This window comes from Odontomachus brunneus, unplaced genomic scaffold (genome assembly GCF_010583005.1).
Source record: "Odontomachus brunneus isolate Ranch 3 - 2012 unplaced genomic scaffold, Obru_v1 Obru_scaffold_017, whole genome shotgun sequence".
NCBI lineage: Eukaryota > Metazoa > Arthropoda > Insecta > Hymenoptera > Formicidae > Odontomachus > Odontomachus brunneus.
Genome location: NW_022639467.1, coordinates 1911064 through 1938356, shown reverse-complemented (window position 1 = coordinate 1938356; position 27293 = coordinate 1911064). Strand labels below are relative to the sequence as shown.

Genomic DNA, 27293 nt, shown 5'->3' with positions numbered 1-27293 from the left:
CTCTCTCTCTCTCTCTCCCTCTCTCTCTCTCTCTCTCTCTCTCTTTCTCTCGTATCGACACCCTTGCATTCGTCGTACGTTCCGTCGTCTTTATCCGCACATTTGTTTTCGCGACACGTAGTCCGCGCGGCCTCTTCCTCCGTTCCTCTCCCTCTGAATTAGCATAGGACAGAAATTACCAAGGGCAGCGCGTTGCGTCCTCGCGAATTTCTACCTTCTCTAGCCGTTAACGAGCCAGGAGCTCTTTCCCATAGCTCACTGTCGCAACTCGCGTTTCCGAATTACTTGCCAGCGTTACATACGCCGCGATAAAAAGAGCGCCGCTCGATTAGTGAATTAATGAGAATCACACGCTAGCGCGTGTGCTTGCGCATTACTAAAAATGTCCTCTTTCCTTTTGGCATAATGAATTCACGGTATTTTTTAATTCCGTTAAAAACAGTCGGTTTTCTTTGTCAGAATTTGTTCTTTGGCACGAGTAAATATCTCGAATTTGATAGGATAAGAGGTTTGCGTGCACGCCTGTTATACTTTAGTCAAATATATTCGACAGTTTGGTGAACTCGTAAACGTCAAAATTACGGGATTATTATTATCATGCCGCGGAGATTTTCGGATTATGCTGTACCGAATCACATGCATATTCTATCAATTAGAAGCCACGTCGACTGCGTTGTTAATGTTGACAGGTGAGCGTCCAAAATTGACACGTCCTGTCGCGGCTTATCACTGTTAATTACGGATACTTTCGTGTTTACTCGGCCAGAAAGCACTCGGAGCTTCGTTATACAGGAAGTGCGAGCCGCGCCCATTCCGTCACCGAGCTTGCTCGGTCTGCTTAGAGAACCGGCTAAACTGCAATTATACATTCATTTGGTTCGCGCGATCAATCTCCGGATTAAGCCGGACATCTCGAGGTTTATGCGGCCTTACCGCATAGGGACGCGTTAATGCAACTAGGAATTCTCGCTTCCGACTCGCGGCCGTATTTCTGAGCCGCGAGGAGTCTCGCACACACCGCAAGAACGCGACCGCGTTTATATTCTCAGTCGCGAGCGAAATAAGGATGCGGCCTTCGCCATTCGCAAGAAGATTAACTGTCTGCGGCGCCATTTCCGCCACACGAGAGCCTCTCAGTTGATCTGCGTAATTTGCATATTAATACATGCGAGGATTAATTCGCGCGTTCATGGAGGATTAATACACGCGTTAACGTCACTCTCGCCGGAGATTGTAAATGCATACACCGTCACGAGATACATCAGCTGACCGCGATCAAGATAACGACGAATGGTGCGAATCAATTTGTTAAACGATTGAATTGTTGTCGACCCGTCAATACACTTGATATCAAGCAGGGAATCCCATTTTCATACCACCTATTTTATTTGATAAAACAGAAAATTTAACAATATACAAAACATACAAATATACAAATATATACAAATATACAAAATATCACTGAAACAGTGTAAATATTTTACTAGATCATGTTAGAAATTATTTGTAATTATATAAATAGCAAATTATTTGGAAATTTAACATACGTTTTGTACTTTTTGATTTCTAATTCTAATGAACAATAAAGACTAAAAAGAGCAAATTGAGAAAACTTTCCACTTAGAATCGCGTATTTGAAATATTATACTTCTAATCAGAACTTATAATTATTTCGGGGAGAAAGAGAGAGAGAGAGAGAGAGAGAGACTGGATCGCAATTAAGTTCCAAGAAACTTTCTACAAGAGTGTGAAAATTGACGAGAAATCGAGCATCCCAGCTGCAAGAGAAGATCGCTGCGCGACGACAGGAATGAACCAACTTCCGTCACCGTTTCTCGATTTTCTCGCGTGACTTACGCCGTGCGAATACTAATAAGTAATTTTCTGGTACGTTTACTCGTTAAAGTATACATTGCTTCTATAAATATAATATAAAAATATATACGAGGAAACGACTCATTGGTTTCTCCTCCATAATAAAATTTCAATGAGTTAATTAAAACCTCGGACAGATGCGTTTCTCTCCCCGTCGGGAGAGCGGTTGCGGCGCACGGCTGCGGCATAACATTCATTATTTCGTAGCGCTTTCGCTTCCTAATTGGACGAGAATTTGATCCTTCCCGGTCGAAAAAAATGAGAAACGCAACGTAGACAAATTGGTATTAGCGCCGACGGTACATCATCGGCGTGAGCGAGTCTTCACGCCGCTGCTTCCCCGGCTAATTTATCGCCAATTATATCGTGCAGCAACACCCTCTCCCGCAAATTTCTTACGACGCTAATATCAATTCGTTAAGGGGAAAGTAACGCGCTGCTCCTCCGGGCTGCACGCCAATTAGCAATCAGGGATCTCGCTGCTGCCGGCTTCCCTTCGGCCAGCTGGCGGAACACATCGGAGCGATTCTAATTTTTCCCTGGCGATTAGTTCCTCCGTATACGTCAGGGGGAAGAGAGTGATTCGATGCTTCCGCTCGGTGCCTTAATTCTTTCAGCGCGCGCGCCCTACTTCGCCTAATGTCTCTCGTGTGCGCACGGCTGCAGTCGAATCAATTTCGTCCATTGTATACACACCGAAACCATCAAAGAAAACATTACTTTTTGTTGACGGAATAAGTGTCGCGTGTTTTATGCGTTTTAAGCTCTACATTTCACCGGCAAGAGAAATCTCGATAACCGCGATTATGTTTCGCGAATCGCGAGTCAAGAACGGAGTTAAGTGAAACGGGAGAAATTGCATCGCGGGAAGGTTACGATAATTCGAATAAACGCACTAGTATTAACAATTCAATATTTCGTACGACGAAGAACATCTTCGAAGTTGGACCAACTGGTCTTTCAAGTTTGGTTCTATCGTCTATCGTCTATCGTCTATCTGAATAAAAATGTAGTCAGCTCTGAACAAAAAACTATAGTAGCTAGCTAGCGTAGACTAGATTAAATTTTCCAGCTCGTTACTAATCCATTACTGGTTGATTATTCAAATATAGAATCGGATTTATGCTCTGGCTGTTGTCCAGACATTACATATGAAATATGATAGAGTAGATGGCGCTGTTTCTTCTAAAATACTATCATCTAGCTATTGTATTATTGCATTGTATTTATGCATTTTATCGTATTTCAAACATTATACTTTTGTGAGAAGAAAAATTTTTTATGTTATGCTTTATAAAACGGCTTTTTTCCATGAAAACAAGTTCTTTGCAACATTCTTTGCAACGGTTCTGCAATTTGCGTCTAGAGGAGAACAACGTTTCTCTCACGTCGGCGGTTTTCAAGCGCTTCCGCGACGATTCGTGGCGGAATTTTCAATTACGCCTTTCTCAAGATACTCCCGCTCGTAGGGAACGTGCTAAGCGTTAATTATTCTTACCTGTTTATCGACGCGGATACACTCGACCTAGCTCGCCGTAACGCGATATAAATATGACGTATAGTGTGCGATTTAGAACGGTCAATATAAATATTTTTGAGTACAATTGCGAGATATTTTTACTTTATATTTGAGGTCTGGACAAAAATTGTCTTGAGACACGCAAGAGAATTTTTACACTACTAAGAGAAACAATATCTAAGAAATGGAAACTATTTATTCAGTAGGAGGGCATTGATGATATATTTACTAGATCCAAATTCGTTTCTTTAAATAGAATAAATAATTGCTTTTATGGAAAATTAAGATTTGAAAAATATATTTTCTTATCTTGAAAAATATTTTATGTTAGTACATAAGCAAAAATATGTTACTAGTACTACCGAAAAATTATATTTCATTTTTTAGATATTTTTTCTTTCAGTGATATATGATGAAATAATTTTATTAGAATTTGCGACGAAACATGCGTGTTAAATCATGGTGAAGCACGACGCGATTAAACATAACGAATTTTATGGTTCCACACTGTCATGTGTGACTATCAGTTTATCGGGTGTTCGGTATCTAACTTGTCGGGACTCCTCTAACCGACTGTTGTACGTAGACAATTGAAGCGGAAAATCGACTTGTCTACTTTGTGCTTTCCTCCATCGTAATTTCCTAAGGTTTACACGAGTCGTTTCTCTCTCCCTCTTTGCTTTCTGTTTCTCTCTCCCTCTCTCCCCCCCCTCTCTCTCTCTCTCTCTCTCTCTCTCGGAGAATTTCAATTACTTCCACACCGGTACCTTCACAAATGCCTTTGGGAAACTTGTCGACAAAGTATTTTCGAGATAAGATTCGAATCGGAGCTGACATACTGATGCCTGTTAAGCCGTCAGCTTTCTTTTCGTTCTGAATCTCGATAATATTATTCACGATTTTATTTTACATCCAACTTTGCTCGAGTAACGATTTCATAATATTCAAAATGTAGTTGTTATACGCAAAATTTTTAATTTAAAAAATTTCTACGAGTTAAGTTATTTTAAGTGCTTTTCAAATTTTTAAGTGCTTTTGAATCTGGAGAAACGGAAAAATAAAAATATGCGTAATTAAAAAAATTTAAAAAGACAACAGTAATATATATATATATATATATACATATTTTTTTTAAGAACTTTTTTTTAAGAATTTGAAATTTTTCATGAATTTAAAAAGATAAAAGTGGACGTGATTTGAAAAATATGCAAATTAACTTAATTGAAAAAAATATATTCCAGGTAATTTACATGGAAATTGTACTCGTAATTTATCACACAAATATCGCCGTCTTCTTGCAGCGTCGTAGACGTTGTTGTTACTCTCTTAATTCCTGCTCTACTCGCAATTACAAATGTGTAACTGTAATGAATTATTGCTTCAATATTTCCTTGCTAAGAGAGCAAAATAAAGCGGAATGTAAAGAGCCGTTTCGCGTCGCGTCGCGTCGCGGTCGTGTCGTTTTCAACGGAGCGCCGCATTGTTTTTGTACGGAAATAGATTTTTGCAGGGACTCTCGAGTTTACAATGGAAACGAGGGTTGCAACAGCTGTCGCATGCATACCACACAGAGACTTGTGTGCGCGCGCACCGACTAAGTTTTTAACGTATATTACGTGACCTCGTTTCGCGCAAATAAATACCATTAAATGCAGAGAACGTCTGCCGGCGACTGTAACCCCCGCGAACAATATCGATGATACTCCAAATTGGATATAACGACAATGCATGCTCGATGAATCTTGACATGAATCTCTGTGCTAGGCGCGTGTTATGCCTTAGTAACACGAGAGTCGACAAAAATAATGGAGACACGTGGATTATCTTTAATGTAATCATTTAAGATAATCTCCGTAAAATGAGCTAATCGAGGATTAGTTTGATCAGTAGAATTGCCAAGAATGAAAAATAAACGGATTGTTATTGAAATGAGCAAGGAAATATATATATATATATATATATATATATATATATATATATATATATATTTGTGTTTTCTTTCTTTGTGACTTATATATTTAAAAAATTACATCTCTTAGAGATATAATTTTGAATACAATTATCTATCTCTCTCTCAGAGTCCTTCAAAAATATTTGATGATTCAGCGAGAAACACTGTTTTACCAACGTACACAGAATTATTAATTTTTCTGATTATTATGGGATAACATATCACACAGCTGGAAATCGCCGCTACCAATTGTGGCGGTAAATCATCGATTAGTTTTAATGGGACTTTGCTGAAAGTCACTCTCGATAATTTATCGAGCGAAAGTCGTGTGGCTGTAGACGATCGTGAAGTTTCTCTCTGTAGAGTAACGTGAACGCCTCATTAGGCGCGCGACATCGTCGCGAGGCTGAACGAGAAATCTCTCGAAGGATTAATAAATTTCTCGAAGGGCCGACAAAGGCGTATCGTCGTCTGTTACGATGGTGCTTTTCTAAGCCCTCATTTACAACACGACAGACGTTACATATCACCGTAAATGTTAAGTCGCGTCTTCCTTCTCACACTCCCACTCCTTTGAATGCGATACGAACGTTAGCCTAACGGCCTTAGTGTCGTCCGGTGCTTCTCTCAAAGGAAAGGACGACCCTTTAATTTTGGATCGGGCGCACAGAGTTCTCTCTCTCAGAGTCAATGTAGAAGCGACTTAGTGTACTTTGCTAGGACACGCTCATAAACGAAATAAATGCGTCGTGCGCTATAATGTTCGGCCTTAATATTCGGTCTTGGCTTAAAAGCAACGCGTCCGAGTCCGTCCGGGACTTGATGAGTCTGATCTCGTGTCCTGAAACGGCGCGAGCTAAATCATTGGAGTTAGTGCGCGCGTATAGTACTCTGGTGGTACATTAGTATATTACATGTAAAACTCACTTGGCACGGGTGCCATTAACATTAAGCAACGAAATGCGATGTTGGATGATAAAGCTCAAGTCTTAACTTGCAGAGATGGAGTATGAAAGTGTAAAATTTTTTTACACTTTCATAAAGGAAGAAGTGTAAAATTTTTTACACTTTCACAAGGAAGAATTTTTTATATAATATTTTTCACAGGTTTGTACTGTTGTATTGTTATTTACTCGAAAATTGAAAGGATTATTTAACTATACAATTTGCAAATCCCACGCGGGTTTTCAGGGAACGTGGCTATTAATAAACAACTGTTCCCAAGTCGAAATTTTGATCCCACTCTCTTTCAGCTACAATATTCCATTTAACGCCTTTAATTTGGTACTCTCAAGGCTACTTCAACTTTTTTTTATTCTACTTAACGTACTAACTTTGAAAATTCCTCTTTAAAATCCACATGGCATTTTGTGCTTTTCCTGCCATTTAGAGGCATTCAGTAGGATTTCAGTTTCTGTGTGTCTTAAACATATCCTCATCTTCTTTAAAAATATACAGATGTTCAGGTCGAAAGACTTAGAAAGTTCAGATCGAAAGTAGAGCTAAAACTTGGGCAATGAGATATTTCCACGTAGTGAATATTCTCTTGGATGCCAAACACGCTATTGCCACGATTTTTGGCCGGCCGTTTTACAAATTATTTGAACAATCTCTATTACGATCTTTTTCATACAAATCGCTTCAGTAAAAGCACATATACTTGTATAAAAGCGTGGGCTGACGATAATTACAGATAAACCGAAATTAAAGAAAGCTCCTTGAATAACTAACAGAAATATTTGAATGGCTTATAAGGAGTCAAGCACGGATGTCTTAGTGCCATTAGATATTAATACTAATTTAATAATATTAATATGATAGTGGGAGGATAATATGTGTGTGTGTGTGTCTAGCATTATTAGTATTAATATCTAATGTACTGAAAACATCCGTATTTAGCTCCTTATAAGCCACTCAAATATTTCTGATAATTACAGACTTCCAAAGTAGTTAAATCGCTCTATAGTCAGACATACACATCACTCACTCGACGCGCAATCAGGGAGATGTATTAAATGAATAACTCTATCGTTTGAGAATTACATATAAATATAAACAGATAAAATATTGCTATATGGCTATATGGTTATTAAAAACGTGGGTAAGTACTGGAAGAGAAAAATTCAGTGCTTCAAACGTGTACGAGCGTCTGAAGAAACGACGGTTTAATCGCGTTTCGAGCATTACGCTTCGAAAATAATCTCCGGGAGAGTACGAGAAGTGCATACGCCCATAAATCAGGAGCTAATCGCATCAAGAAGAAACGTGCAAAGCCCTGCACTTGTACGTATAGTGCAAACGTAGGAACGAACATTCGTGCACACAAAGTCGCGAATGGCCACCAGTAGATATCGACGTGTGCGCGATATCGACGGTACAAATATCCCCCGCCGACAAAAGGATCCAATTTCTCATACTTACTCTTCCATGTCGGAGTCCTTGGCCACTCGACAGTGAACGCCGCGATCCACCAGACATTTTCCGGTCACGGGATCGGGCGGTGCAAGATTGATGTAGGGCGGCTCCTCCAGAAAGGTTATTTTGAGGTAAAACTTCTCCGGTACACCCTGCGGCGGCGTGTGGCTATTGCCCGGCCAGACGATGTCCTTGATGTCCAGGCCCTCCTTCTCCCAGGACTTCCAGACGCCTATCTGCGGACAAGCGGGCGGAAAAATGTGCTCAGTTACGGGACACGACACGATACCTAAGGCTTACGCGAGCACGTCTCCGGCGATCCGTGAGTAACGTTGTTGTTAAATGATTAGCATCGTTGCGCTCCTAATAGTGCAATTAAATGAGCATGAATGAAGGATAAAGGGCAATCGCGATATCCACGCGAAAGAGATCGAGCGAGAGAGGAGAGGGAGAGTTGCGCTCGACGGAAATTTATCAGCGTGTCGAGTTTGAAAGTTTCAGATAGCTTTCATCTCTTTCTCTCTCTTGCTCTCGCTCGTCCTCGGGTCTCTTCGCCGCTTCCATCCACAAACGGAGGCTTGTCCTTTTACCCCGCTTAAGCTTTATATAACCTTTGATGAACATATTCTTTTTCTCTCTCTTTCTCTCCCTTTTTTTCTCTCGCTCCGGTGCGTTTAACTCCAATATTACTATTGAAACTGTAAAACAGCATCAACCCCTTGAAATAATTTGAAGATCGCGATCTCAAGATCAGCGGCGAAATTTTTCCTCGCGATATCTTCGCTTCAATGCTAAAAACTTTCAGCTGGATATTTCATGAAGCGTTTCGCGGCACGAGTTTATATTTAATTTCGTCTTGAACTGACTCGATCGCGCGTGAAATTGTCTTCAGCACGGAGGAAGTCGTCAGTGATGAGAAGCGCGACGAAAAACGGCGGGATGAAATTGCGGGACACTTTTGGAAAAACTTGAATCATGTGTCTGGGAAAGAAAGGTTAAGATAAAATTAATAATTCCCGGATCTCACTCTGAACATTCTTATTGTTTTGACGTCTATAAATACGAATATTTAAACTTTTAATGTAGAACATTGTATACATATTCAATATATATCCACTTCCCGAATATTTTTCCTCTTATTGTATTTAAAGACCCAAATAATAAGAATGCTCAACATTAGGTGCATGTCCGAACATCGACATTTTTATCTTATTCGCACGCCGACGTATATTCATTCCGAATTCGCCGTGCACTTCGTCTCAACCGACAATCAGGCACACACATACCCATCAGCCGGCCCATCGATTGCGCAATTTACTTCCTATTCAGTCGAAACTGTCCTCGATAACGGAGAGTCATTAGTCAACGTCGGTGAACATTTTCAAATACATCCATCATCGCCGTAGCCGCCGCCTTAGAAAAATTCACCGTTGCGATAATGATCCAATCGGCGGGGATTTCAGTTACTCTACTCTCCCGTCGTGAGGATGAAGCTAGGCAGAGGGTGCAATGGAGACTTTACGACGAAGGAGGGACTTCACTACAAATCCAAGTATATAAAGTTTACATTTTTACGTGTGTAAAAACGTTTAGTCATTTCTTACGTGTTTATATACGTGTAATTTTGTCTATATTTTATTTGTGCAAATTTACATATTTAAATGCGTACTTTCTGTACGTGTATATTAAGTTGCACATTTGAAATGTGTAATTTTGATACACTGGGAATAGATTAGATTAGGTAACTGAAAGTGATTTATAATTACTGAAAAGAACATGTAATATATATAAAACATATAAAAGAACTTATAATATTGAAAAGAACATTTTCTTATAAAATTATTTATTGATATATTGTATACATACATATATATATATATATATATTTTTTTTTTAATACATAAAATATGCGTTATAACATGAAAAAAGGTTCTTTTCCAGAGAATAAATGACAAGAATAATTATATTAACAAGAACGACTATATCATGAAAGACTTTGGATTTTTTATTTTTAGTCTGATAAAATAAAAAATAATGAAGACTTTTTTTTATCTATCTAATATCTAATATATATCTCCTTTTAATTACACGTTAACCTCACGTATAAAAAGACGTAAATGTGTAAAGGTGTTTTATGTGTGTATATCTTACATATTTCAGTTATGTATAGAAGTACACGTTTCATTGTTTTTACACGTTTTATGCTACATATTTTGTACACAAGAAAACGTGTTACCTTATATTTAAATGTTTTTCTTTATACACAGCAATGTATAATTTTACGCGGAAAACAAAATTACATGTATAAGTGAGTGCTTTTACACTCATAAGTGTGTATTTACTACGCATTTGGATTTGCCGTGTTCTTACTACGTTTACAACATTCTGCTGGGGAAGCTTCACGAGAACGTTGAGCGCGACGGGTATCGCGCAGTAAAATTATTGAGTACAACGTGCCCGCGAATAATGCGCGGGCGTACACTCTTAATACACTCAAATGCGCTGAAGCAAGTACGAGGGACGATTAGAGAGCGTATCAGCGGACGTGTTACACGACAGGCGATCACCCGTTAGAAATCATCGACGACGTTTTGACGATGGCGGCGGAACAATCCCCGCGCGGATAATTTACACGTCAATTAGTAATTCCATATTCATTTTCTGCGCTGCTAAGAGCGCCGTAATGGCAGTCGCGTAACGGCGGTTCAGTGGCGGACGGGCCAACGAAATATGGAAATAACGCGGACATAATTTACGTTGGCAATTAAAACCATTTGCACATACGCCGTCGGACGTTTCCGCGCTGCGACCGACCCACGGGAGTGGCCGCGCCACTGAAAATACGTGACCGCCGCGCTCGGTAAGATACGTGAGCGGAATTAAAAAGCGAGCTCTCTCACGTTCGTTTTTTTGCATCCCCTTGGCGGAGAAGGGATCGCGTTCCCATCCGAATGCTTCGCTAAAAAGAGTAGAGTGTATCGAATTCTCTCGAATTGATAAGGGACGTGCCAAGTGGCGCTGCTCTACTCTCTAAAATATAATACGATCAGCGCATCCCTCGCTGAAATACTACACACGGAAAGGAAAAACACTCTTATTAATCTCGCAGCGTCTTCGAAAATTTCGCTGAAAGGATGAGTTTAGGGGATATTGAAGCTGAAAACTTCACCGACAGAATACTGACATTTTTCTGCAGAGTTCACATCGCATTGATCGTACCGAATTACAAATGCTTTTACAGTAATGAAAGTACGTGCAAAAATTAATAGGAGCATTACTCAATATATGACGAAAATAAATTTTTAAATGTAAAATCTCACGCTGTCAGTCAACGTAATATTTGCCTAATCCAAAAGTTCCGCAGCTTGTACATACCAATAGTGTGGATGCTCCAAACAGAAAAATTTGGAAAAACATTTCTGTACCTTTGCATTTGAATTTAGAAACTTAAGAATATCGGAAAAGTTTTTGCCGAAAAATTTAAATTAAATTAAAATTAAATTAAATTAAATTAAATTTAAATTTAGGTTTTCCGCTGAATATGATCAAACCAAGCAACACACATTTACGGAAGTTCTGAATGTACAAGAAAAGAATTGTGTGGTTGTGTTAGTGACGATCGTCTCCGCGTTATCGACATTCGAATTCGTCACTTATTTCAGTATCCCCTTAAAGTGGCTTTTAACCTAGGCAAAATCTTGTTTCCACTGACCCAAATCACACACTGACCCGAATCACAGAATAAGACATAAGACGAAATGAAGTGGCAGTGTTTCTACTGAAAATGGTTATTCACTGATTATCGGTAAAATATTCCTTTTACCGACTCAATCAGAAACATTCTTACTTGAAGAGATTCGCTTGAAGAGAGTACGTTTAGAGGGGAAAATATGCGAGCGGAAATCGCTGGGTATAATTTATGTGTTATCTATGTTAAATTACGCCTCCTCTCTCGATCGTGCTGTGGAAAGAAACGTTTCCTTCGTATTATTTTACAGGTATTTTTATCTCAACACAGATGATTTTCAAAACGTAATTTGCATGCTCGTGCGGGGCTTTTCAATAAAATGATGCGCGCAGAGGAGAAGCCCCATATTGTAGATGATGGAAAAGCAATGTTTCATCTAAGCTGTTGCTTCTAATAGAGAAAGCGAAAGGGAGAAGGAAAGGTAAAAAAAGAGAGAAGGAGATAACATTGTTTCGTAATACACATCGACAGTATTGATTTCTGATAATGAAAGATGAATCCGCGAGCTTATTATGGGAGATACTTCCACGTGATGATGAGAAAAAGAAGCCAAGGAAAGTTCGTGAAAATTACCCATTAATTGGTAGTCTCAGCAAGGCAATATTAATTTTCTCCCTTTTTCTCGTAACGTGTTATTGGGAATCGATTTTCTCAAAACCTCAGAATAATCTATACTTTCGATTACTCTGTCCGAATATCGTCGTTAAAAATTAACTAACGTTAAATTAATTAAATTAAATAAATTAAAGCCTGATCCGAGAGTTGTAAACATTTTTGATATAAAGTTGCGCTTTATGTTGACGAGTTTTGTGATATTTTAACATCGTCAGAGATACTTTTATATAATGTCTTCGAGAGATGCTTTGGCGTCTCTACTTTCAGTATATAAAACTCAATTCACCGATTCCGACGATGTCGGATTGCAAACATAACGATGTCTCGCAATAAAAGATTCTAAGAGTGCTTTTCCTTTATTTAACATTCTTTATAGATGTTTCAAATATAACATTTCAGTTATATCTCAATGATTAAATCACGATTTGTGCTATCTTAATTAAAATGATCACGCAATCAGATGCTCGTACAAGACCGTAATTTAATTATTTTTACTATCATTGTATTTAGTAATTTTTTTCACTAGTTGTTCTTATTAACGTAAATTTTAATATTCTTCCACTTAAATAACATTGAATAGCTCATGTAAACTTTTTAAAATTTTTATGTAATAATTTTATAGTTATTGGGTCAAAGTGGCACTGTGATCGTTATATTTCGATAAATAGTTTAGGATTGCACGGGAATACGGAAATTAAATTAAAACGTGTATATTAAATGACTAAACGTTATAATACACGAATATAATGCTGAATATATTATTATGGGGCAAGTTAAATATTGAGATAAATCACATTGCGGTACAGCTGCGGTTATGCGGTTTGGAGTACTGAAGGTCGCGCGAATTTCATATAACAACATGCATGTAGGTATGTCGACAAATTATAATGCTATTTGCACGTGTTAGGACACGTCCGACAAGATCGCCCGCTATTTTCGCGATTTTCTTGAATTATTCAGACTCGACATACTAAGAATGTACGAAACACCGTGTCACGATCGTCATATTGACGCCATTATTAGCAACGAGTTCTCATTTCTGTTCATTCTCATTAACAACGTTACGAGCGAGTTTCCTCTGCGAGGTTTAAAGAATGTGTACGTGCATGTGTGTGTGCAATTATCGTAATACATTCTTATTTATTTATATTTTATTTATTTAAGATTTATTTGTTATTCATTTAAAAAAATTTATTATTTATTTAACCTTTCCGCGCGCACGTACCTCTGGCTTTCTCGGAAAAGATACTAATTTTTTATATGTAGGCTTAATTTTTCTTTTTTTTTAAATAAGTCAAGGCAAAAGTCGATAAGACTTTGTCTTAAAATCATGATTTTTTTTGTAAGTGTGGGCATGTGTCCTGGAGAAATGAAAGGGTTAAGAAAAAGAGAGAGAGAGAGAGAGGGGGGAGGGGGAGGGAGAGAGAGAGACTCGTAATTTTTCGCATTTTAGATTACCTGAACAGAATAACTTAACTTGGTCTAAAGAAGAACAGTGAAGACTAACCAGGAAAACTAATTTTTATTTCAGATTTCTCTGACTGGGCGTGCGGTCACACGGGAAGTGCAGTTCCGGTGGATGGAGTTCCCTACGGACGCACAATTCCAGCGGATGCAGTACCGGAGAATCCGGTTCGGGCTGAGCAGGGTCGGCGCAAAGGTAAGTTCCTGAACTCGTCGTACATTTTTCTGTTGTGGTGAGAAGTTGAGATACAAACGTCGGGATAATCCGAACGGTGAATTACCACCCCACTCGTGGCTACACGCATTTCCCCGTTGAGTCATATTTCCCAGTCTAACTTGGCGAAACAATTTTTTGTTAGAGATCTCGGCGTAGCGAAACATTGTCGACCCTGATTTAGAAGCGGTTCGGTGAGTGATAGATTTATCAGAAATAATATCAGATTTATCACAAAAAAGGAATATCCTTGCGGAGAAGATTTTAATGTTAAATTACAAATGAAGATAAATTAGTTTTCAATCAATATAAATGACGAATATAATCAAATTAGTACAATTATTTTCTCATAAAATATTACAATATTAATATTCTTGGTTATATATTATTAGTTTTTAGTCGAGACGAATATAATTAAATCAACATAATCATTTTCTTGTATATGAGCAAGAATATCAATATTGTTAGTTATATATGAGAAAATGATTGTGTTAATTTGACTATTCGTCTTGATTGAAAACTAATTTATCTTTATTCAACGCCATATAATCTCCTTTTAAGATTAACTTATTTTTAAAATATCAATAATAAAGATATTCTTCAAACAAGAATATTCTTTTTTCTGTGTGGATATTAAAATTGAAGGCGGTGGATGTTTTGCGGGCTGTGTTTTACGATCTCGTGGGAATCGATGCGATTTACTTTACTCGTAGGTTTCCGCGTGCAGATCTTGTCTATATGTAAATGTGTCGTTGAATGAAGTACATGGCTCAACTAGGAGAGGTCTTGAATAAATCAATTATAATCCTCGAATCAGTTAAGTTTCTTTGAGATATGGATCACGTAAGGCTGTTGAATTATAACATTGAATATACGCGGTTTTAATGTTTATGGTATTCATTGTATTTAATAAATTTAATTGTATTTAATAGATAAAACCGATTGTATTTAATAGATAAATGCGATAGAGCAGAAATATTTCTCGCGCATTCCGTCGAAGCTGTAGAATTGTTCAACTAAGCTATTTATTCAGTGCAATCTCTTAATTGCTTTGTACAGAATATAATGCGCATCAAAATTGTGCCATCGTGCGTGAAACTCGCGATTATTTCGCCCACGTTAATGGACTGCGCAATCACTGCGGTTTTTAGTTCTCTAGATTGATAGTACACGCATTACGTTTCACAAACAGACATAAATCTCATTGAATTAAATTAGTTCACACATTGCGAGGCATGAGCCTCGATAAAATGATGCAAAACAATCCAACGTGACACAGTTTCGCTTGTCTAACAGTTATCGTCCCGCTCGCATACATACACGTCGATTTCGCGATTGTCTTTTGTTTTCTGGTTTGTTTATCTACATCTCTCCCGCGCGAGATTCGATACTTTCGATCGCAGATATGCGTTATAAACAAAAAACATAACGAATAAATTTTTTTATGAGATTCTGCTTACACGTCGAGCTTTTTCCTCACGTTCGCGATTTCACATTTTTCAAAATGTTTATCCAAGTAAATTCGCACTGATATTTAGTAAATTAATTTCGCGGAAGTAATGGAGTGACCCTTGCAAAAATATTGCGGAGCAATCTTCGCACAAAAATTGCGGAGCAATCTTCACATAAAAATTACAGAGTAATTTTCGCAAAAATATTGTGGAATAATCTTTGCAAAAATATTGCAGAGAAATTTTCGCACAAAAATTGCGGAAAGTAATATTTGCATAGAGAAATAGCGAAGCAGTCTGTCGCGGAATAATCTTCGCTAGTATCGCGAAACTATCATGTACAAAAATACCCCGTCACTCGCGATTACCACATTCGCGTGTCGCGTTGATGAGCTTTTCGCGGTCATTGCGATCGCGCTCTTCGTTTCGCGATCTCCCATACGCGATTTGTCGCGCATATACGTTTGCAAAGTGCCGGGATCAGTCATGTCGTGCCCATTATCCGCCGAGCGAATTCGCGAAATCTGATTTCGTAAACCGTTAAACGAATTCGCAGATTCCGTTTCGAGGTGAATTACACTTTCCAGCCAAAATATCCGTCATACGCCGTCAGAATGTGACCATTGATCGTGTCGCGGGTGCAGTGAGGCGAAGCGAGGTGAAGTGCAATTAACGCGGCGCCATGCAGAGCGCCGGACGCGGAACGAAATTCAGGAGCGACGCGGCGCGCGGGCTAGGCGCAGCGAGTCTCATCGATGGAGCCGGCTGTGGACGGACTTGGCCCTGGACGACAATGGATCTCGGCGCGAAATGGTGAGCGAATAATACAATATCAGCCCGTAGGCATTATCCCCAGTAGTGCTGGTGCGTGTTGCACGCGATGATCGCGCAAATCGCATCGATTCCCGACAACGAGACAAGCCGGCCCGAAAGACGGCCCGTCGTTATATCCTGCCTCTTCGCTCTGCTCTCTCCTCCCCGCCAGCACATACAAATTGCAACTCTAAACAGAGCGTATCTATTTCCATCGCGCTTCGTCGATTATTCATCGAGCCTTGCATGCGCGCGGCCCGTTTAATCGAGTGCATTCGAACGCGAATTGATTTATTCGGCGCATTCCGAAACGTCCCATTCAGTCGGCTAATTTAACGGCGACGTGAACAATGCCGCGAGAGAAAATTGGGCCAGTTTATATTTACACTCGCACGCTGCTCATTTCCGCACGTGATTGCATGCGACGCCACGCGATTTCCATCAGTCCGCCAACCGTTAGAAAGAGTGTGCCCAAAGTGGTCCTGCCACGGGATGTATGTAGATAAAACCTGACGCGAACTGAAAGTATTCATTGAGTATATCAAATATTCCGTATGTTTTTTGCCGTTTAGAGACGCTAAGTAGAACTTCAGTTTCCGCGTATATTAAATACACAAGTCCCGAATGTGTAGGTCGAAAGTAGGTCTAAAATTTCGTCGACACCGTCGTTGAGAAACATTGTAGTCCTGAGATATGAGGTCATTTCTACAAAATTTTTTCAATACATATAAAAAAAGAAAAATTATGCCAACCAGTAAATAGTAAAATATAGCACAACTTTTATCTGTAGCTTCAATGACTAGACTATATCAACCTCTTTTAATTCTATTTCATTTATCAGCTTCGCTGAGAGGTTCTCTGTAGAATCTACAAGTGGCAATCCGTGCGTTTTCTGTCGTTTACAGTCGCCAAGTAGAAGTTCAATTTTTATGTGTAATAAATATATACTGATAGATAGAAAGTAGGACTGAAATTTCGACTTGGCAGTGGCCAAGTCAATTTGACCTCCTTTATCCGACGGTCATGCACGTATCGCGCCGGCTAAAGAACTAAGGCGAATTCTCAGAGAGAGAGAGAGAGAGAGAGAGAGAGAAAGAGAGAGAGAGAGAGAGAGAGAGGGGATACATAGCGAATTGCCGGATGCAGCGGGCCAATAAAACGAAATTGCCCGAACTCCGGTGTGGGTACCGCCTAACTTCTGAATATGTAAAGCCTCGGGCAATGTGTGTGCGCGCAGCATCTACATATTAGAAACCGATACTGCACGGGGGAGTAGGTTGCACTGAGCGTGTCGCCATGAAAATTCATATACACGTCCGTGTACGGCACTATGATCGTCCAGTTTTTCTCTCTCTCTCTCTTTCTCTCTCCTCCCTTCCTCTCTCTCTCTCTCTCTCTCTCTCTCTCTCTCTCTATCTATCTCTTTCTCTCAATCTCCCGGTTTTCTATTTTTTTAAATCTATTTTGTATCCGTCGCACGAGGAGACGAAAAAATCAGGACGCAGTGGGAGGACAGAGGGCAGACTCGTTTCGATCAGTCCCGTCGCATTCCGTAGAGCCGTCGATTACCCACTGGGGAGATTTATGCTCTCGCAATTAAAATGCCCGGGCATTTTCGTGTACGCGCATCAACCACGTCTCGTATCCGTGAATTAATAGCGCGATACGTGCGGAGATGCCACGTGCCGCTTTTCGTTGCGGAAAATTTCTCATTTATGCTGGAATTATACGGGCGGCTTGTGCGAGCGAGCGAGCGAGTGAGTAAACGTATTTATACGCCGACGCGTTTGTATTTATTTACCCCCTGGTCAATCTCGCGTAGGATTAACGAAAATAGTATCGAGCGGAATGTAACGGTCGGTTAATCCTTGAAGGCACTCCGATCTCCGGATGCTGTGAAGGCGTGGCGAAAGCGCGAGAGCTCGAAATTGCCGAGTTATCGCAGAATTGCAGAATCCTATAAGTTGTTTGGATACCCGAAACGTGTAATCTTATCCCTAGCTGAAATCCTCTTATATATGGCGCCTCAAGAGGGTTCCTCTAAAACCAAAAAGAAAATATGCTAACAACCCCAAAAAGCAACTTGCAAGTAAACCTACTTTTGTGTCACTCACTGTAATTTTATTCAAATATATAGTAGTAACTCTGTTTCCAATTTCACTAATTAATTCATACACAGATAATCTTGATAACAATGTTGATAAGTAGCCAATTTTTTCGAGATCGCTTGAGATCTTTTGATATCGCGCAAGCGTGTACACGTTTGAATAAAATTTCACACAAACTATTACACAAATCAGGAAGAAAACATATCTCTTACGTAAAACTTAACGTGTTTGTGTTGCATTTTCGCGTGTTCTGCGCACTGAAATTTCAACTCACTGAAATTACGTATATCCGCATTTTGATTTGTAATGATAATGTAATATTAATGTAATAACATGAACAGTACACATTTCTCTCTCTCTTTCTCTTTTTCTGTCCCTCTCTCTTTCTCTTTGTCTTTCTCTTCCTGTTCGCTTATTATGTAGCTTAATTTAAATCGGGAACCGTGACATAATGCGGTAACCAGTAAACCGCGTAGGAGGGAAGACTCGGAAATTAAACTTCGCCGGGAAATATCTGGCGAAACGCGGTGGCTACAAAGCGCAGGCGATAAATTAATGACTACATTAACATGCCATGAATTAATAAACGGATTATATGTTCATTATACTACTCCCAGATTAGCCGTGCCGCGCATAACGCCGCGAATGCGTTCTTCGGCCGCTTCGGATGTTGCCGTTCGCTACGCATTTCCGCGATTCCGCATGAAAGCGGATTTCGCGCCTTTTCGCGGGGAATCGACTCGGAACAAATCGTAAAGCCCCGTGGAATCTCCCAATTATCGCGGTCTCATTAGCGTGTCGTTCGTTAATTATAAGTTCCGCCGGTAGTTGGCGAAACATTAGCAGTTACATCTTGTTAACCAGTTTATCGCTCCGTAGCGAAACCCGACAACGAAACTTTCCGGTACAATAACCGTTGCAGTTATGAGACACATCGTATCGAGCGCACGTGACGACCGACCGACAACCGAGTGAAAATTCTGCTGCACGCGCTCGCGCGCGATAACGCCGCGTTAGTTATTCATTACGTTCGCGCTTTTATTTCCATTTGTACTTTTGTCCTCGTAGGGGGCAAAAACGGTCTCTGTATCGGTTTAGTTCAATTGGTTCAGTTCGCGCGACACATATTTCAGACACACTTTTCCCAACACTTGAAATGAGAGTCAAGAAGTGCTTATTATTCGATAGATAAAAGAGAGGACGGGGGCCAATATCAGAATAACCTAAAGTCGATTTTAACGTGGGAAGCGGATTCCTCGCATATACGCAGAAAAATATCATTCTAAGAAAAGCAATTGCTCAGTCTGCTTTTCTTCCTTTAAAGGATTATTTCTACTTTCAAGTAATAACTTTTGATAAAAAATATTTTCTTAATAATAGTCTTGAAATGTACTCATGACAAATTTTAGATGAGTTCATATTATTGTGCACTCAAAAGAAGAATTTATTCTCTTTACGAAGATATTATAAAACTTTACTCCAGACGAAATTTTAATATTTTTGATTAAAATACTAAACTTACTAGATTTTAGAATATATTTTCAATAATGTTGAAGCTTTCAATGAAAACTTACGATAAATTTGCAGATATATAAACTTATAAAATACTTGAAACAAAGTTTATTTGAATGTTAATTTTTTGCGTGAAAAAATATTGCGAAAAATATTCTGAAAAAATATGAGGTCAAGAAACTTTTTGACATCTGCGTTTGACATTGCTGGATCATGAAAGACAGATGTGTATTGAGAAAAAATATTTGAAAATTTATTTATGGGATATAAAAGTAAATTTTGGAGAATATAAATATTTCATACATACGCTAATAAACTTTATATACCCCCTAATAAATAAATTTTCAAATATCTTTTCTCATAGTACGTACCTTTGGCAGCAACTCGATTTATAAAGATTCCCTTATGAGTATTTCGTATGGTATATTCACATATATATCACATAAAATGGCAAAATAAATATATGAAAAAAAGTTATCAAAATTTACTCTAAAGTAACGATGTGTTATATAAAATATGAAAATGTGAGTGTAGCTTTTTGTAAATTTATTGCTGCATAAATACGTTAAAAAATTAATATTATCGTATCATCGTAAATTTAATAATTAATTCAATACCTTTGCTATATATAATAATTAATATATGTTATTAATTCATAACATAAATAATTAAAATATGTTATTAATTCATAAATGATTAAAAATGGCTGTAAAATTTCCATCACCGATTGTCTCACACGCTGATAATCGTGTGAGAGTTTATTTGGGTATTATCTCTGCAAAAATAAAGTTTAAATTTCGCCCCAATATTCGCTCTTACTAGATATCTTCTATTTGGTTACATTATTCTGAGAGCCCATGAAATATACTATCGTTTTTCAGACTCTGATATCTCGCGGAGTATCGTTGCTAATTCCAATAAATGAGCAGAGAGAACGCTATTCATTCCGATTTACTAAATACCTTCTAATTCTGACTTGCTAATTTCGACTCACTAATTCCGACCACACTGCCGGTTCTGTGCCACTAATTGTGATGTACGCAATTCGCGGAATGCCCACGAGGGAAGCGGGGATTTGCATGATACGCAAGGCATCGACGAGCAGTCAATTTTGCGAAAGGGAATCCTCCCTCTGTGCGTACGCCGAAATCCTGAACTCCACTCTTACTTGAGAATGTTTTCGCGCTCGTGATTCCAACAAACCGGGAATACCTACCCGGTGGAGTATCAATTTCCATCTGGCGGCATTAGCCCTGGACTTTTCAATTTGTCGGAGCGCCTCGAACGCAACCTTGATCGTTATTTTTTCCGTCCCTCCCGTCAATTACGACATTTTGTGAATGCTTAAAGATCCAATGGTGCGTGACAGGACACGAGCGGGAGGAGAAAGATAGGGAAAGGAGGGCGGATGAAAAAGAGAAGCTCATGAGGGAAAAATTCGTCGGACGAAAATATACCGGTGGGAGGAGGTCACGCGCGAATGACGGAAAGGGTTAATTAAACCGCGAGGATCTCGACCGTGACATAAAGCTGTCACGATGACCGACCCTCTCGATAAGCTCGGCCGGGCCAAACGGGGATTACGCCGCGCTCCACGTTGTCCGCGTCCTAACCAGCACGGTTTGCGACGATACAGCCCGCGGTGTTTGGCACAGCTCCAGCTGTCCCATCGGGTTGCACCCCGGTTCTCTCTAATCTGCGAAACTTCCGGCATAAATTTCCGTTCAAGAACATCCCTCCCGGCGAAGAGGCGACTTTCCAACTAGCTGCGCGCGGCCAGGGCGCGCTAAGCGAACCTCGGGGGGCCCACAGCGTGATCGGAAACGCGAGTGAAACAGGGTGCAATACATGCGATTCGGTACGAGTAAACGTGCACACGCTTGGCATGCGCACTCCGAAAGTTCGGCGAGTTATTACACAGTAAATTAGCAGCGAGTCCGGGTACTTTTACGGCGAGAACACAACGGCGAGGCGCGCTTTCCCGGTCCGGTTTACGACAGTCGTGCCCGGCGAATATGTCGCGCTGCGCTTTATTAAATCGTGAATCACAAAATCCTGTTCATCTTCAGTTGACTCAATGAGAAACAAGTCGCGATAATCTTAGATTGCGGAAAATTGAAACGTATCTTCAGGTAAAAGTACCATTATTTCAACACGTACCTAAGCCTAGGCATTCTTATTGTTTTGGTGTTTAAGTACGACTATTTAAAGTTATAGGGAACTATTCAGTTAGCACGATTTATCAATCGATTCGAGTATTTTGATTACATTTCTCACGAATGGGAGGCAAAATCTGACGCGATGTATCCCGAATAAAAGAGTTATTGCACGCGCGATTAAATTGAATTTGCAAAACGCGCGACGCATTCGTAGACACGGCAAGAGTATTGAACTCGGCGTAAAGGACTCTGTTAGTACGTGCAATAGATGGACACGATCCACTTGCCTGTTCCCTATTTCAGCCAATTAGCATCGTGTCGACAAGTACACCGCCGTCATTGGATAGCGCTATTCGAGCAATTTCGCTAATTAGCTCCCAACGCCGCGTGCGTGAGCTCACGCTCTGTTTGCCTTAGCTTGGGTACTCGCGTGGTACGCGCGTGTAATATATCCGCGAAAGGTCGTTTCGAATGCGGCCGCGACGACACGAGGTCGGCCGGTGGTTAACATGCTGACACCGCGCTCGGCCGTTTCTCCATTTCCGATAATCGATTAATTACTCGTGGTCCCGCGCTCGCGGCCGGCTACTTACACGCGATCGCGACCGCCGCCTGTCACGCTCGCCGTTTACAAAGAGACTCGGCTCATCCTGCCCTGTGGTTTCCTGATGATATCCTGGAGTTACGCCAGTTGCAACATCGCTCTTTCTCTTTCTCTCTCTCTCTCTCTCTCTCTCTCTCTCTCTCTGCAAAGTCCTGACTCCTCATCTCTACTGGAACTTTGTCCACGAGCTTTGCCATTAAAGCGCTAATAACGTGACAGAGAGAGACTTACTTGTCGAGAGTTAATTAAAGTGACCGTACGTGTTGCATTTGGCAACGCTACCTCGGCAATGTCTGTCGCCAAGAATGTTCAGACATTGGTATTTTTATCTTAATTATTGCTGCTCGTAATAATTACAAAAATGTTCCTTCAAGTATTACCTACATTACCTAATACTGTAGAAATTCGCAGCTTGTCTAAATTAAAATAAAAATTTTCGTCTTGCATATCTAGATGTGGTCGGGAATTTTCACGAAAGTAATGGAATTACTCGATTTCCAGAACCAGAATTTCCAGGTCACTCGGATAAAGCCAGGCAATGACATCTAATCTAAGAACCATGTAGATAACATGCTGAACAAGCTGCAAAACATTTTATCTCCATGTCTCTGAGGATTCTCGAGTTATGAGGGGACATACAAGCAAGCGAGCAGGACAAACTAAGAACCCTCTTTTGCTTGAAAAGTCGGTTAAAAAATTACACCCAGATTTCCATATTACATTTTGTACGACATACTGTTTTTTGAGCACATTTTGGACAATTCTTTCTCCGTATATTACTATCTCATCATTTTACATATGATATAAGTAAATGCCAACTGCAAACTGCTCGAGAGAGTTGCGACCTCCTCACAAATCGATTAGTAAAGTTGCTGCCGAATTACGTGCACCTGTCTGCCGGGTTAGCGTCGTGCCCCTTTCCTGTCTCCCTTCCCCTCCAGCCAAATTCTGCGATACTGCGATATATTACGATATTGCGATTTGAAATTAAAATCCCCGTGGGAACGGCACGCGTGTAATGATCGGTCGTTGTTGCACGCTGGGGAGCTATTGTCGCGTTGACAAATTGGTCGCTACATTTTCACGTCGCGATTTTCGTTTGTTGTATCAGTACCGCGAATCTCTCTCTTTCTCGCGCGATTCTCACTGCAGTTTCATTGTGATTCAGTGCATTTTTGTTTCGGCCACCCTTCTCCCGCGCGCATTACACCGGGAAAGGGAAGGAACCTATCCAATTACTTGGGGTATTCCGGATCAGTAAGTCGGTCCCGTATTTACTCATTCCTCGGACACGCTGTTCTATCTTAATTGATTTTTCTCGGCACTTTTGTTATCTCGCCCGACTTTGCGCGCCGCCCCATGGTTAACGTAATCCTTCGGATCGCCGAGAATGTCCGGAATCCGTTTTTGTTTGGCGGAATATAGGACACTGCGAGGAGAAAAATCGATATGGCCACGATATGCGCGAAAATAAAAGGTCGCGTTGGCGTAAAATCCCGCGGGTTACACAAGCGGCAAGGGGCAGAAGGGAGGGGACTTCCATGTTGCAGCTTGAAAAAATCCAGACGCGAGAACAACGTGGTTGTTGTCGCGGATGATCTCCGGGGAACAGGGAGACGAGGGAAGGTGATGGCTCGACGATGGCTGTGTCGTCACGGACGGAAAACTGATCGTCAACATTTCACGATACACCGTTTAACTTTGGCAGGCCGTTTAAGGATGCATCACAGTCCCTGCAGAAAAGTGACTGAAAATTAGAGAAATATTCCTATTTTTAAAAATAGACATCGTTATGTTTTGGTAAGCTTATACTTCAAAGTAAAATAACTTCTGATTCAGATTCCAAGTCAATGTCAAATTAGCTACGATCACTTTTGGGTGCAATATAGATCAATTTCTAATTTTTTCCAAATTTCTGCTTTATTTCCTAAATGTGGGCAATCCATTCTTAAAGATTCTCAATATTCGATTCCTAGATACCCGCTCGCTGTGGAACATTGTTTTTATGGTAGCTTGTCTCGATTTGTTGTGCATAAACAAGCGGAAATTGGTTAATTAATATATCATATAACCGTACCATAATAATATTATATAAATTTATTGTCTACTGCGCAACGGCTGTTCATTCGTTTATATCGCCTGAATGTAATTGCGTTTCGCCCATTCTAATTAATTGCATTGGGCGTATGTCACGAGATTCGTGCGTATTATGTTTTGTAAAGAAGAGGTTTTGCATGTATATCGAATCACGCGAGCGAAGACCTTTCGTTATTTCGACCGTAATCCCTTGTTTATCTCGCGAGATAAAAAGAAAGAACGGTATTCTTGATTTCTCTACAAAAGTTATAGCGTCTTAAAATTGTGTGACTTTGTGGATGTCTCATCGGCGCGGAACTAGTACAGGAAAGATGTTAGTCACGGAAACATGCTGTCTCTGCACATTCTCCGTCGATATCTGGAAATAATGCGCGCTGCTTGAGAGAGCGAGGAGAAAGCGATATTCGCGGTCAAAGTTACCGTTCCATCGAAGTTGGCAGGTAAATTGCTCATATCCGCGCTGTATTCCGAGTCCTTCATTGTCGATCATTGCTAAGTTACTCGAGTCTGACTGCCAATTAATATCGTACATTCAATTTGTGGCTGATTACGCGAGGTATCGTTGTCGCGTGCTATCACGAAATTGCATAAGACGCGTAGTAACGAATCTTGACGCTTGTCTGTGAAACTCCGTGCGTTTCAATCAATTTCGATGAACTGCTTCAATTCGAGTACCATGAATCTTTCCTATATATATATTTTTTACATATAATTGCCAATATATTGATGAAGCGTTTAAGAAGCAAATAAATTTTTACTTAGAGCTTGTTTATATCAAACTTCTTATAGTGGACAGTTTTGGAAAAGCGAAAGCTTTGTTGATAATCAGCCAATGTAACAAATTCAAGAGATATCGTGATTTAACAACTAATGAAAGAGAGAGAGAGAGAGAGAGAGAGAAATAGAGAGAGAGCAACGCTTATTGATGACATGAAATAAGATATTTCCGTTCCGATTCGGCGTAAAACGATATTAGCGTTTGTTTTCTGATATTAATATAAATGAACGAATGAATATATGTACACATATAAACGAATAAATACACAGGTCCGTATTAAATTAACGAAGCCAAACGAACGCCGTAAATCGCTTTACAAATCGATAATGGTAGTAAACAAATAAACAAGCGATCGAATCACGCGCACCGCGCACGACGAAATTGCTGGCGCATAGAAGCGGGCGCAAGACCGCGTTCCAGTCGCGGTTATTTTCTCCGCGCCCGCGCGATTTATCTCGCGAAACGTAGCGCATTTGGACCATCGACTAAACAAGCGATGGCCGCATGTACGTTCCTGTGTACAGTTGATTGTCGGAGCCACGCCGCGCGCGTTATCTTGCCGACGACTGTGTGGAACGCGCGCGCATATTAATTAATTCTAGTTCCAGCTTCCTGAGTGACGACCCAATTTCGCGTTTGTAGAGAATTTCGCGAATATACAGCAAAGAGCGGAGGGAGAGAGAGAGAGAGAGAGAGAGAAAGTGCGAGAGAAATAGGTAACCGCTTTTGGTGAGATTGACGAGATTCTTGCGCGGAGAATCGAGATTTAGGTGGATGTACCTAAAGTGATTAGCTGATCGACGTGTTTTACGTATGATGTTGCATCGCATGTGTATTCTAATCCGATAATCCGCTTGTTTCGCGAGGAACGGGCTATTTGCGAAATACTCCGAAAACACGTCGTCAGGTTATTACGTATTATTCGCCCTTTCGCGAGATTTCGTAATGAACGCTGTTATTCGCGTGCTCGCGCGTTGGACCGTCCATTAGCGAGGATTGGTACTGCACGTAGCTCTGATTTTCTCTTAGTAATGAAAGTAACGGGAACGGGTTTGTGAGCCAGTCGGATTGATTCGCGTCGATGGAAAGGAGCGTCCCTTGCTAGAACGTGTAATCGAAGTGATATTCGAGCGACGTGTGTGTCAACATCGGACATGTGACTTGGGCAAAAATATAGAACAAAATGGGAAAGATAGAAAAGAAAGAAGAGCCACGCTCTCTCTCCGGAAAAAAACGTCGCTTTTTTGTCTACTTTTATACCATCGTCGTCAAATTTCTGATTTCTTTTTCTTATAGTAAAAAAATTGAAATTGGTCAATTCACACACGCGCGCACGGAGTCAGCAAAAATCGCAAATTTGCAGCTGTGTGCTCTTGGTGTCCTTCGTTAGGTATGCGCGTTCGAGTGGTTAAGATTCTGCGCGATATCTGCGCAGCTCCTGCCTATATGGTGAGGCTTGATCGCGTTGAGGCCGCTGCCAGGACGATAAACATTCCGTTGCCTTTGAGATTCTAATGAACTCACGCGGTAACTCGCGCTCAATGGCGTTATTCACGCCACGTTGATGCGCATTATACGGCATAGGCCATTAACGTCCGGGACTCAATATTTTCCATGAAAAACCTCCTATATCGTCAGTCCCCCGCTTTCAACAGCTACTTTCCGACGATCCCAGTTGAAAGAAAGGAGTAAAAAGAGAGAAAGAAAACCAATAAAGAAAGAGAAATCTTCTAAATCTTAACCTCGAGCATCGAAAATTTGGCATTTGAAGGCGTTAAAAATTCGACTGAATTCCTCCGTCTTTATCTGAAAATGAGCGCACGTTTGAAAATTTCGTTTCGTCGCGAGAACTTCAATCCGCGGTTAAACTCGAATCCAGCGATATCTCGCTGTTTGCTCTTATCGACTTGCCGTCGGGCTCGGTCGTGCGCAGCGAACCGCGTCGCGCTTTCGATCCCGGTTAATTATTT

At 40.3% G+C, this 27293-nt stretch overlaps 2 protein-coding genes across 12 annotated transcripts in view; one reads left to right on the top strand and one right to left on the bottom strand.

Annotated features, from left to right (window-relative positions):
* LOC116841705 (glutamate receptor ionotropic, NMDA 2B) overlaps positions 1–27293 on the bottom strand; it is a 279833-nt gene that overhangs the window by 37146 nt on the left and 215394 nt on the right. For all 9 annotated transcript variants that reach the window (XM_032809990.1, XM_032809995.1, XM_032809989.1 and 6 more), the window contains one exon: positions 7767–7996. In XM_032809990.1, coding sequence (XP_032665881.1) covers positions 7767–7996 — 230 coding nt within the window. The remainder of the gene's footprint in view (positions 1–7766; positions 7997–27293) is intronic.
* Positions 7947–27293, top strand: part of LOC116841706 — an 88054-nt gene continuing 68707 nt past the window's right edge. Inside the window, exons 1-3 of one of the 3 annotated variants that reach the window (XM_032809996.1) lie at positions 7947–8082; positions 13655–13783; positions 15840–16065. In XM_032809996.1, coding sequence (XP_032665887.1) covers positions 7947–8082; positions 13655–13783; positions 15840–15925 — 351 coding nt within the window. In that variant the 3' untranslated portion in view covers positions 15926–16065. Of the gene's footprint in view, positions 8083–13395; positions 13784–13946; positions 14094–15839; positions 16066–27293 lie in introns of those variants that run through there. The other 2 variants (XM_032809997.1, XR_004377587.1) reach the window with 2 other exon arrangements.